General features: G+C 46.8%; 1 protein-coding gene across 6 annotated transcripts in view; it reads right to left on the bottom strand.

The window, feature by feature from the left end:
• LOC147449928 (ARM repeat superfamily protein) overlaps positions 1-13,548 on the bottom strand; it is a 134,393-nt gene that overhangs the window by 37,554 nt on the left and 83,291 nt on the right. For 3 of the 6 annotated variants that reach the window (XM_086522270.1, XM_086522271.1, XM_086522275.1), the window contains 4 exons: positions 8,060-8,250; positions 7,616-7,811; positions 7,455-7,519; positions 7,264-7,365 (listed from right to left, as the gene is read on the bottom strand). In XM_086522270.1, coding sequence (XP_086378396.1) covers positions 7,264-7,365; positions 7,455-7,519; positions 7,616-7,811; positions 8,060-8,250 — 554 coding nt within the window. Of the gene's footprint in view, positions 1-7,259; positions 7,366-7,454; positions 7,543-7,615; positions 7,812-8,059; positions 8,251-13,548 lie in introns of those variants that run through there. The other 3 variants (XM_086522272.1, XM_086522273.1, XM_086522276.1) reach the window with 3 other exon arrangements.

Below are 13,548 nucleotides of genomic sequence, written 5' to 3'. Positions count from 1 at the left end.
TGCTCTATCAGCAAGCTCTCGCTTGAGGGCTGAGACCTCTTCTTTAAGTGCTTTTGAATCCGCCTTAAATGCTTGTAGCTCTGCGTGCAAGTCCTCTTTCTCCTTCTTCCATTGCGCACCTTCGTTGAGAAACATTTGAAGAAGGTTGGCCTTCTCTTTCCACCATCCCTCCGTATCTGCTTTCCATTCTTTCATCTCCCTTTCCATTTGTGTTATAAAATTGTTTGTAAGCACAAAGGTTGCCTTCGTATGGGGCTTACACACTAGCGAAGCGCTCATGACCTCCATCAAAAACACAATCTGCACTTCTGCAAGAGAGGCCAACCCACTATATCCACATTACACATACATCCATGTCCCACATAATGCATACATATGTTTCCTCATATCAGTCATACATTTTCTGATTTTCTGATTTTCCTTTTCTGCTAATTTTTGTCAATGTTGTTCTCTAATTCCCTGCAGGTCTGCAACTGTGAGAGTTCTGGGTCTGAGCTCTGAATTGCGTTCAAAATCAGGTTGAGGCAGGTGTAGGTGCTCGCGATGCTGTGTTTGAGGGTTCGCGCACCAGGCTGGGCAAGTGCTCGTGCTTGTGCTGCTGTGTTTTAGGGTTCACGTAGGCTGGGGCAGGCAGCAAAAGCAGTAGCGCACAGGCAACAACCACCCATCAACAACAGCAGCCAACAGCCCGTCAGCAACAGCAGCAGTTCGTCAATAACAGCAGTCTCCCCGTTAGTTGAACTTTATTGCCAAAAACCTTTGCACGTATGAGAGAGAGAGTCGTGCTCTGTGGTTTCCTGTTTGTGCACTGCTGGAGAAGCTGCCGTGCTGCACAAGACCTTGGCCGTTTGCTGCCCACTGCACGTCAAACGTTACCCTTAGGCTGACGTGGCTTTTTTAGTGCAAATAACCTGCAGTACCTGCATGCGTAGCCCTCCACCTGCTTGCAGACGTGTTGCTGACCTACTGTGCAGAGCGATGCCTTGGAGTAAATGCTTCTGCCTGCCCTGTGCCACCTAGTCCTGTGTGCTAACTGTACCCAGCTGCGAGGGGCTGGCAGCACAGAGAGAGAGAGAGAGAGAGAGAGAGAGAGAGAGAGAGAGAGAGATGAAATGAAATGAAATGATATATTAACGTCTTCAAAAGGCCAGAATGACCTATGAGACCATCAGATACAAAGTGGTGAATCTAATACAATGTCTGAAGTACAAGTACAAAAAGTACTGAGTAAAAATGAAAACTGAAAATGAACTGTGAAATCTGAAATCTGAAAATGTAGAATAGGCCCTCAATGACAATCTGGGTGTCGTGCTAGAATGCCTCTGATCCTCTGCTGGAGTCTCCGTCGGTGTGCTCCTGTCTCGGTCATGGTCGTCTCGATCTCCCGAGCTCAATCGCCCTGTCAATGAGGGTGCCTTTCGTATGAATGCGGGTACAACCCTGTGCTGGTGGTTGGTCTCTTGGCTCCCTCGATCCAAAGAAGTCTATGATCTGTCTCTGCGACTGTCGTACTCCATGTCTCCTCAACAGACTATCTCTATGTCGGTGTAGCTCGAGTAGATATAGGCCAAGGCATCTCTGATCCTGATACCTCACGACTCTATCTAGGGGTCCAAAACCCTCCCTGAATAAGCAATGGAAGCGCCCTCGTATCTCATAATACACAGTGCAATGGCATATGTAGTGTATCTCTGTCTCTGGCTCTCTACCGCATAGTTGACATATCCTAGACTCCGGCGGTATCCCTCTGAATCTACCCGTCTCAATCTCCAGCTGGTGTGCGGATGTGAGAATCTTACCAATAGCACATCGCAGACCATGAGATAAATGAGTGTGCATGTAGTTCGGACAAGTCACAAACCCATCTCCTGAAAGCTGGAGAAGGTGCTCTTTGTAGAAAGCCATCTTCGTGCCCATGTCCTCCTGGTGTCCAACTGGCTCTACCCATGTCCTCCTGGTGTCCAACTGTATAAGATCCTGACGAATGAGTCTAGTGATCTCCGTCCGTGTGACTGGCAAGGAGGGTGCATCTAGGGAGTACTGAAAGGGAGGCAATCTATCCATGCTGAGACCATGCCTCTGAAACCATGAGGTCATCTGTGCATACCAACATGATGCATCTCCCTGCATAGCTAACTGTCTAGAAAACTCAAGAGCCAGTCTAGTATATCTGCCTCTATGTGTATCCCATAGACTGTGCATAAAGGACACTGATCTGGTAAGAGCCTCAATCTCTATAGGAGGGGCGGCTACCTCCGCTCGAATAATCGCATGTGGTACAGAGGCTTGGCTCTAATCATCCGGGATATCATAAATACCAAGGGTCTCTCCATGTTCCTCCAACTGTCATGATTCACAGATGGTCCCCAAACTTGGACCCCATAAAGCATAGTTGAAGCAACCAAAGTATCAAAGAGCCATAGTTTTGTTCGTGGTTCTTGAAACTGAACCTGCGAACACATCCTCTCTAGCCCTCCCAATGCCGCATAGGCTCCGGATAGTCTAGTCTCTGCTGCTCTCCTCAGGGTAAACCTCGGTCCCGTGAATACCACCCCCAGATATGTATATTCATCTGTGTACTCCACAGTGTCCTGGCCATATACGATTGTAGGTGCCGATCTCTTGACCCATTGTGGTGTGGTGTTAAACACCATAACCTTGGTTTACCAAGGTTCACAGACAGTCCACTATTCTCTGCAAAGTTGTGCAATGCATCCAAATGTCTTTGCATGCCCTCTGGCGACTCTGACATCAACACAATATCATCAGCATATAATAATACAGGGACCCATGTTCCTGCCAGCTGAGCGCCTCTGTCACCCTCTCTATCAATGTAGTCAGAGACCTCATCTACATACATACCAAAAAGTGTAGGGGACAAAGGACACCCCTGTTTCACTCCAATAGTGGAATGAACAATGTCAGAAATCCCCTCAAGAGTGCGTACCTGGCCAATCACTGAGCCGTATAAAGCCATGATCCCCCATATGATCTCTGTGGGTACTCCCAACTTCAGTAGCCTGTGCATCAATCTGGCCCTCAGCACTGTGTCAAATGCCTTGCGGAAATCCACAAAGCAACAATACATCCGTCTCCCATGTGCCCGATCCTCCTCAATAATGGCTCTCAGTGTAAGAATATGGTCCAAAGTGGAGAAAACCCTCTTGAATCCAGCCTATCCTGCTGCTCGTATGCCCTCATTTTCTGCTCATTTACTCAGTTGCTGTTCAAGAATGGATGCATACAACCGTGCCAATGTGTGCCCTATCATAATAGTACGGTAGTTCCCTGGCACCGTGGGGTCCCCTGCCTTGAATAGAGGTACAATAGTAGATAATCTCCAAGACTCGGGTAGTCCCTCACACATGACACGGTTAAACAACCGCGCAAGAACCTCAGACAGTAAATCTCTAGCATGTATCAAGTGCTCTGCCACCAAACCATCATGATCATATGCTCTCCTAGTCCTCATCCTGTTAATGGCGTTCTTCACCATCTCAATGGTAAAGAAGGTACTAGTGGCAGGCATGGCTCTAGAGGGTCTGGTAATGGTGGTTGCCCAGGTACTGTATATAATGATGCTGCATATTGACCCCAAATCTCAGGAGAGGTTATCATTGGAGGAGGTGAGTGCTCATGGAAGAGACGCCAGGCCTCACCTGAATCTCAGCTCAAAACGAGATGATACAAATCACGTTCCATCTGGGCTAAAAAGGCCCGCTTCTTCCGTCGCACTAAACGCCGAAGGGCAATCCGAGACTGTCTATATGTAATGACTCCAAGCATAAGCTCGCTCTGAATCTGAACTCTCATCTCTCTACACTCCTCATCATACCAACTATTCTGAGGCATGTTCCCAGAACGTCTTCTCTGATCTGGTTGAGTGTGTGGGTATGCCTCTGCTGCTGCCCCATGCAAGATCTCCGTCAATAAAGTGGTGATCTCCTCCACTGTATATACAGGCTCGGCAGCCCCCATCCGTCTGTAAATCTCTTCCACATAAACTGAATCCGTCTCTGGTGTAAAAGTATACCGTGTGTGTGCACTCCTCCGTGGTGTCTGAGAGACACTATACTCGAAAGAGACTGAAAAAGTCAGGAGAGCATGGTCCACTGCTACTCCAACAGGCCTAGGGCCCACACTGAGATCTTGAATATGAGAGATGAAGCTCGGTGAAGTCATGACATAGTCCACTGTATTGGCCCCATGTCTCTGTGTGGAAAGCATGTGAATCCCCCAGACGAAGGAAAAATCTCTAGACCATTAAGTATGGCCACACCATGTGTAGTTGTCATCTCCATGAGATATCTCCCATACTCTGTGTGCTCTTTATCCTGTGAGTGTCTGTCAAGTCCCATCTCCGATATATCCATCTCTCTAAGCATCTCCTCCGAGGTATCATAAAATACCGTTTGGGAGTTGGCCGTCCTGGCATTAAAGTCTCCCAAGAGAATGATATCTCCATCTCTAGAGAACTCCCATCTGTCATCATCAAGTATAGAGAAAGGGGATTGCCCTCTAGGTGAGGTATAGACTGATGTGCTAGGGGGAAAGTAACATATAGCAATGTATAAGAATCTGCTTGTCTCAGCTCTCAGTCTCACACACATGTATCTCGCCTGGTCATCTCTCCGGACAATCTGTAATAGCGGCTGCAACTCTTCCTTGAATAAGACTGCTACCCCTCTTGAACCTTGACTTCCATGCTGGGATCTAGCGTCTGGCCGACAAGCTCTCTCCCATAAATAACCAGTCACACTTGGCATCAACTGTCCAGATTTTTGATGTGTCTCTGAGTAAAAGACAATGTCTCTATCTCTGAAGCTATCTTCAAAGGCACCCACATCCAGCCTATATGATCCATTACAATTCCATGCCGCCATCCGGAGTGTGGTCCCATATGTCTCGCACCGTCATGCTGTGCGTTTTTCCAAAACCACTACTTTCCCTCCTCTGTAAAAGGCAATTTTTCCCTTCTCCCTTGCTGCCTTGATCTCTGGCATCAACTCTTGCATATGTGCTATTTGTGCTAAAGTAAGGTCATCCCCCATAAATATTCGAGTTTTCTTAAGTGCTGGTCTCTTCTTCAGGAATTCCTTCCTTGTTTCCAAAGTCGGGAAACGCAAAATTAGTGCTTTCTCTTTGACGTTTCCCTTCTCATCCACTCCCTTCTTTCCTACTCTTCAAGCACCTGTGTGCATAGGTTCCGGGATGCCCATGCGCTGCAAGAGTTCCTTCACTTCGTCTTCTACATTTTCGGTGTCTTTGATACCAGTAATACGCACATGGAGGGCTCTAGTCCTCCTCTTTTGTTCCTCCTCAATGGTCATATTGATGATGGTAGAAGTCTGTGTGGCTTCTGGCATCCAGGCCTTCCCTTTCTTTGCACCTTCAATCCATTTTTCTGCTTCATCAACTTTCTCCTGTGTTTTAACAAGGCGCTCCGCCCATGAGGAAGCCTCTTTCGAGTTTTGTTCTTCTCCTTCGCGCAGAGTTTTCACCTGCTCCTTACTATCTTCGAGCTCCTTTAACATCGAGGGCTGATTTTCCCCTTCCGTTTTGGGCATAATTTTGCAAGCTGCAAGTTCCCCTTTAAGCTCTGCAATCACTGCATCTTTTTCCTTCATGCATTTTTCCACATTGGTTTTCCAAGATTCAAAGCTTGTAATTGCCTCATCCAACTTTTTCTGCATAATACATTCCATTACATTCACTTCTGCACGCATTAGAGCCTGCATCTCCCCTTTCACAGATAGATACATCTCCTACCAAGCATCGCTTTATCTAATTCTTTCCTCATATCTGCATACATAGAATTCTTATAACTATCTGCGTTTGCGTACATCTCTTTCCTGATGTCATCTCTCATAAAGCTGAGCTCAGATTTAATCATCACTTGAACCCTTTCCATCATTAAATCATCTTGGACTCTGACGGTTTCCCTGCTCGTAGTGAGCTTGGCGAGAGTAGACTATCTCTGTTCCTCCGCTTGAAAGTCGCTTTCATTTTTTGTAGGGTGGTGAAGCCACTTGCATCACCATCCTCGACTGGTTGGTCCATCTAAGAAAGAAGAACAAAGCGAGCACTGAGTCAAGGCCCTCACCAGCGGACGCCCTGGTTGGCCTCGCCCTAGTCACCAGGTACTCGCCCTCGTCCTGGCTGACTCTTCGCCCTAGCCCTGGCAGGCTGGTCTCGTCCCCCCTCCTGACACAGGACCAGCAGCTCGCCCTTGGTCAGGTTCAGCAGCTCGCCCAGGACCCTCGTCCAGCAGAGAGAAAGCTCGCCCCCTCGTCCCTCGTCCAGCAGGTTGGCAACACGACTGCTCGTCCTCACCCTCACCCTGAGCCTGCTCGCTCTAGCCTCAGCCTCAACCAGTAGGTTCCCCTCGCCTCAGCCTGCTCGTCACTCGTCCCACGTCTGAGCCTGCTCGTCCCTCGTCCACAGCAGGTCGCCCTCGTCCCTCGTCCACAGCAGAGGTCGCCCTCGCCTTCGCCACAGCAGGTCGCCCTCGCCCTCGTCCACAGCAGACTTGCCCTCGCCTGTGAGTGAGAGAGAGAGAGAGAGAGAGAGAGAGAGAGAGAGAGAGAGAGAGAAATGAAATGAAATGAAATGATATATTAACGTCTACAAGAGGCCAAAATGACCTATGAGACCAACTGATTACAATGATGAGTCTAGTACCAAGTCTGGGTACAAACAAGAAAACTACAAACAAAGAACTGATAGGAGTGCTACCGACTCCTATGGGTGGCTGGTAGGCTGAGCAATGGTATCACCATAAAGGTACAAAGTGGGGATAAGTGTCACCATGATACAATATAGCAGTAGCATGAAGCCTATCCCGATCGACATTCTGGGTGTCGTGCTAGAATCCTGTGGATCCTCTGCCGCAATCTCCGCCAGTGCTGCGTGGCTCGAGGAGAAGCGAGAGCCCCCGGTTCCCTGTCCTGCTCCACGGCCTCCTCATAGCAGCCTGCGATCTGCCTGAGAGAGAGAGAGAGAGAGAGAGAGAGAGAGAGAGAGAGAGAGAGAGGGATGTAATGTAATATTAACGTCTTCAAAAGGCCAAAATGACCTATCAGACCAAAAGGTTACACGTGGTGAATCTAATACCAGGTCTGGGTACAAAAAGTACAAAGAACTGAAAAGAAAATAGTGGTAGGGGGGGTGGGGTGAAAGCTGATACAAGGGGAATACAAAGGGTGAGCTGATACAATGGAGCTCTCTAACAGTCGAGCAATCAGCATTTTATTGGATACTCACAGATGTAGAAGGACAGCAACATCAAGAACAGATGAACGAATTGCCAAGCCCTCCTTTTTGTTGAATGACTCGTTGTACACCTTTGAAAGCTCGTTCCAGAACCTGAGAGCGATTTTTCCCTCAGAACGGTTAGCGCCTTTTTCGTGCCAATAAGCACAGTTCAAATGTGAACTCTAAAAATCGATACATACCTCTCAGCATAAAAAGGTATCCGAGGCCAAGTATACTTGGCAATCATCTTGAGTAAGTTAAGTACCTGGATGGTACATAATAATGAGCCTTCACAAAACAAACAATAAATTTTCGTTTGTATGATTTCTTTTTTTCATAAAAGATGAATTTATGCACTTACCAACAGTGTTATGGAATCATCTGAAGTGTGTAACCATAAGAAAAGCAATGACAGAAGCCGCTTGAAATGTGCTACTAACACAAGTCCCATAGCTTCGAACAGGCTACCAATATTTTCCATCCAAACTTTAAAGTAGATCGCATCCAGTTGATGCCTTTCTAGCTCACTCAGCATCTCATTGAGTATGTTTCTGTACCTGTTCAATTGCCGTAACAATGCATTGAGCATGCCCTAATACCTCCCAAAAACCTTAAAACTTCACAGAAAAAAAAAAGGTGGAAAGAGGATGGTAAAGCTCCATTTGTATGTAGAATTTGGAAGCAAACAAAATTCCCGCTAAAGGTCAAGAACTTCAAAACTGTCGATCATTGATGAAGATATTTGACAAAAAGAGACACTAGTCCAAGTTCAAATGACAACTCTGGCATGATGGTTGTCCTGTACCATTTTGAACGCGGATTGCTTCCTTCAATGCGTAGAACCAGTTGGATGGCTGTTTGAACAACAAGGGGCCAAAGATCACCACAGCCAACAATATTGCGTATGATGCAATCAAGTACAGCATCCTTGTACCACCGCAGCTCTGAAGGGTTCAGATTGTCAGTTAGATGAATGAACAATTTCATTGCTTGCCTCTGCAGTTTAAATTTAGACTCAGAATACTACTTCAAAAAAGAACAGAAGTGATACTTGAAGATCAGTTTCAAATTACTATAATAAGCTTCTAATAGACCTAAGAGCAAGCTATGGAAAGAATTCCCAGTAGATGAGACCAAATTGAATGAACAATCTTCTTCAATATACACAGGATCACACACAAATAGATATCCCCTTAACATCTAACTAATCACGAGAGCTGATGGAATCCAAAAAGATTGCTTAGGGGCTACTAAGGAAAGCTTGTAATGAGAGCTTCCCACAAACACATTCAATGCAAGAAAAGCCAACAATGGTGAAGATTGAAATCTAATGAAAATTTGGAACATTTTGCACTAAAATCAACACAACGAGACCTAGAGATGATTTCAGGCTCTTGAATCAGCCTATGCAACTACTAGGTAAGTGCTATTGATCAAGATGATTAAACAACATTGTCCATTTAAGTGTGCAAGAGAAGATTAGAGCTAGGATTTTATTAATCAGAGTAGATTTAAAAAAACCATCAAAGCTAATGCAAAATCCTAGCCTTTACTAATCAATGACCAACTAACTAAGGAGGCTAGTGGCTCATTGACATAGAAACATGGTATAGAGAACAATGAACAGGCTCGGGACGGCAAAAGCTGGGTGCCCAGAACAGCAAAAACAAAAGCATTTTTTCTTGATTTTTTTGAGCTACACATAGGTACCATAGTGCTAAGAGCCATTGTATTGCACCCCAAAAAGACAAGAAACATGAATCATAATAGCAAAATACGCCAATAAAACATCAGTGGCATGATGGCGAATACAAGTAGATAAGTACATGCCTCAAGGGCTCAAAATGGCAAGTGATGAAGAGGCAAAAGCCTAACTAGGGACAAGGTGAGACTACTATGGCACATTAAGCCCCGGAAGTGCTTGCCTCATGAGAAGGCGAAATATAAATCTCCACGTTCTGAAATTTGAAGTCATCAAGGCTGAGATCACGAGCCACCTCTGCCTCTCTCTCTCTGCCTTGTCTTCTAAATGCTCATTGACCAAAGTGGCCTCATCCTGCGTCATTTCCCACTCAGTGAAGGGATCTGCCTTCTTTGTATGTTCCCTTGCAAAGCATGCGCAAGTTAGCGCTCAAGAACACTAAATCATTGGTCCTTTGGATCCCAAGACCGTTCCTCTTCTTAGAGGCAATGTGGTGGTACACAGTCCAAAGTTCCTCAAGCAACCAGAGCTCACTGCCTGGCAAAGAACACGAACGGCAGACCATTGCAACTCACACCTTCTCCCACCACTCGGTATTGTCCCCTCGGGCTCTATACTCTTGTGGACTCTGCATAAAGTACTCGATTGGCTCCAAGTCCAGGCTCTTGAGTTCTCACACCACACGAGGGACGTGGGAGTGACAGACTTGCTACAAACACTTTGGCCCCTAGCAAAGTTAAAGTGTGACGCCGCATGATGCAGCTCGTTGTAGACACATTGTGACATAATATCCAGTGTGATCCATGCTATGTATTTGTACATGAGGATTCCTGGACAGAGAATATAGCCCTATGGACTGCATGCTCTTCTTGGGCATGGGTCATACAGTCACTTCAGGCACGGCTCTCTCGAGGTCACTCGGATGCGGATTATGTCACAAGGCGGGCACCACAAGAGTTTGCCTTACATCGTCAAGCATCTCAATGGACTCAGGTGGGTGACACAGTTACTGGTAAGTTCTTTGCGATTGTGGGTCCTCGCCATGCGCACACCAGTGTTTGCGAGGTGAGGACGCCCCATGGGTCTATTGCCACATAGCCCTGGGATATGCACACTAGTAGAGAGTGGTGTTGGGAGCTTGTCTGCGGCCTGACACTCTCGTTCATCTGACGGGTGTCACCAGCGTGTGACTACTATCTATCCTTTTTGTTGATTTCTTTCTTATTATCTATTTACTTTCACTTTTTGGAAACACCCCTCGGGAAATCTAACTGCCCTGCATTGCATAGCTAGTGTGGAACTGTCCAGAGGGAGTCCAGGCCTGAGGGCAAGAGAGCACTAAGGTTGGACAAGGACTATGGTTAGCCAAGTGGGGTCATTGACTAGCCAAAGTGGAATCCTTTGCTACAGAGGCTACATTTCAGTTTTGGATGTGGCCACAGTGTACAAAGAGGGTCGGATGACCTAGAAAGATATAATGGCAGCATCTCCTAAAATTTAGGGAACTGCTATTTTGGGACCTGAAAATGTCTTCGCGTCATTACGTGCAGTTTGACATGGGGATCATTTTGTTACTCTGTGGCCAAGTCAACAGAGGCTGCAGGTGAGATATTTTTAGACCCGAGGGTCTAAAGCGGGAAAATGCACAAATGAGTGACACTTGGCACTCTGAGGCCAGTTTACTACTTATAGAGAAGGCAAAAACGTGATTTATAGCTGGGAGGCTCATTTTGCAAGTCTCTGTCACAGGTTAAGAGCTATGGAGTGCTTGCTTTCCCTCTTATGCACAGTGCGGTGCCAGGAGTGATGCCCTGCACGCTACGCACTGCCCTCTCTCTCCCCTTTGGCAGTATGTTATGCCCCTCTAGTGGGCTTTTCATTTGACCAATGTACAGTTGTGTGGGTTCATGCGCGATTGCCGAGGCAAGAGCCTCTTGCACAGGTACTGGATTAGCTAGCGGCTAATCCCCCCGCAGGTACAGGTGAATTCGGAGAGGTTTCACGCCAGAAATCTCGTCCGATTCAAAGGGCAAGTAGCCCTACAGGTGCGGGAGCTCGAGGACTTGCTAGGGATGCGACCGGCACGCAGAACGGAGCCCGAAACAGTGAATTACAGCCTGCTGTGTATTTTTGCAGGTTTAGGGTTTTGGCCCTAAACGGACCCAAATACCCCCAGGAGGTTCGGGGACGCAAGGGGACCGCTGTACAGGCGATCTGGAGCATTTTCAGGGCTGAAAACAGAGAATTCAGCGTGCTGCAGATTCTCGCCAGGTTTTGCAAAGTGCCCGTAGGCGTCGGGAAAGTCAGTCAATGCGTGGGAATACTGACCGTGAAGGGTTCTAGTACAGTTATGCTGCCGAAATCAGGCTGGAACAGTGGAAATTCAGCCGAGTTTGTGCGGGGCAGCTTGTAGGGAACCACAGCGTTTATTCCCTCTTTTGAACAATAAAGAAATACCGAAAGGGGCGCCTAAGTTAGGGGCCAATCTGGTGTCCGTCTACTCATACAGGTGCAATCTAGCAGCCTGTATCCCTCTCCCCTTTGTTGTGTCTTGAAAGTACAAGTAAAATAGACGACTAATAATGGGTGAAAGCTAAATCAAGGTTTAAAGTAAAGTCTACCGCCCTTTTTGGATTGAACAGGCCGGTTTCATGGTTCCATCGACGGGATTAAATCACTTTTTTCCATAGAAGTGAGCCTTGGTCAGTTTTGGGCTTGAAGACACAGGGGATCATAGACCAGACACAGGGAATTGCAATTATGGCTGACAGACCAGATGATGTGACTGAAGAGGTTTCCTCTTCACAGGGTCAACAGACACATGAAGTGGGTGAGTCCTCAAGACCACCACAGACGGATGATGATATATTCAGGACCCAGTTGGCTACTGCTGTGGCTATGTTCACACAAGTAATGCAGAACCCGAGGTTTTTAGCCTTTCTACAACCTCCTGTTCCGTCTCAGCAAGTTGGGTCACTGGATCATATTCAAAAGCCTGTTAAGGCTCGAGCACAAGTGATTCATACCGCACAGTCAATGGAAACACCTGTACACTTGACGGAGAACATGCAGTCTCCACAACCTGTGCCTAAGGTGCAAGAACAGGTGGCTGAGATGCCAGTTTTTCAAGCTGTACCAATTCAGCCCGCCACCTTTCAGCAGCCTATAGCTGGTTCTAATGGGCAGGGAAGCAACCTACAGGCTATGCAACAGGTCTTCCCACCACCTTCAGTACACCCTGGCTATTTTGGAGGTGGATCGGTATTTCAGAGCATGGCTGGTCATGCACCTGGAAATCAGTTTTATACGCCAGGAACAGTGTTTGGGGGTGCTCAAACGATGATGCCTAACCCCATGTACAGTGTCATGGGTATGCAACCAGGGTTTCAAAGCACTCAGGGACAATTTGGGATGCCACAAGCAAATTTTGGTATGGCTGGAATTACAAATCAGCAGCCAAATATGGCATTTCCAGGTCAAGTTAATAGCGGCCAAGGAACACAGATGAACCCTATTAGTGTTCCCATGTTTCAGTCACTTCCATATGACAATTTAACGCCGCTGGAGAGGCCAACTCCGTACAAAGAAGGTGGCAAAGGTGTGTCATTCACGACCTTTACAGGGTTTGATGACAGGAAGAAGGCTCTTTCATTCCTCCAGCAGTTTGATAAGGCCTATGCAGGGGGAAACTTTACAGAGGCTTCAAAGGTCCGCAAGGCAGCCACTTTCTTGACAGGGAATGCGGGACAATGGTGGACAACTTTATTGCTTCAAGGGCAAGCTCCGTCCACATGGATTTACTTCAAGCAGATTTTTGCAGCAGCTTGGTTATCTGATGATTTCGAAGCAGATGTCATGACAGAATGGCACCAGCTTAATGCTGCCACTTGCAGAAATCTGGATGATTACAATCGGAAGTTTTGGAAAGCTCTACTTCCAGTAACTTCCTATAGGTTTGTGCCATTGACAGAACAGATTGAAAAATACTGTTGTGGCCTACCCAAAGGATTGAGAAAATACTGCACGAAGACAAAAGTCACTACTTTGACGCAGCTCATCGAGGTAGCAAACACTGGCAATGGTTTGCTCAAGGGAGAAGATTGTGAATTTAACACTGGCGTCAAGGCAGGATCAGGCAAGAAAAATTCAGCCAAGAAGCACGTTCCCAATGAGGCTCCTAAAGGGACTCAGGAGTCAGCCAACGCAGGGAAAGACAAAGCTACGGCTGAATCAGAAAAAGGACCAGCAAAGAAATGGAAAAGACGTTTTCCTCGCAAGTCAGAAGAGCAAAAGAAGGTCCTGAGGACAGAGAACAAATGCTTTATATGTGAGCAGCCTGGCCACATTGCTTACAACTGTCCTACAAAGAAAAGGCCAGCTGATTCTGAAGACAAGGAAGACAAGAAAGGAAAGAAGCCCATGGCTGGTCTAGTGCCAGATATGGTGGGCGACAAGCCAAATTCAGATGCAAGTGAGCTTTGCAGAGCATGGGGAAAGGTTAGGGATCAAACAGTGCTTATCTTCTTTGATCCAGGTGCCAAAGCCAACTTTATTTCCCCAGAATTGGCTTCAAAGTTGGGAACCAGACCTGA

The sequence above is a fragment of the Adiantum capillus-veneris genome, chromosome 10, assembly GCF_014529385.1.
Source record: "Adiantum capillus-veneris isolate H3 chromosome 10, ASM1452938v2, whole genome shotgun sequence".
Taxonomy (NCBI): domain Eukaryota; kingdom Viridiplantae; phylum Streptophyta; class Polypodiopsida; order Polypodiales; family Pteridaceae; genus Adiantum; species Adiantum capillus-veneris.
The sequence above is the reverse complement of the archived record's forward strand: the minus strand, read 5'-3'. Positions and strand labels throughout refer to the sequence as shown.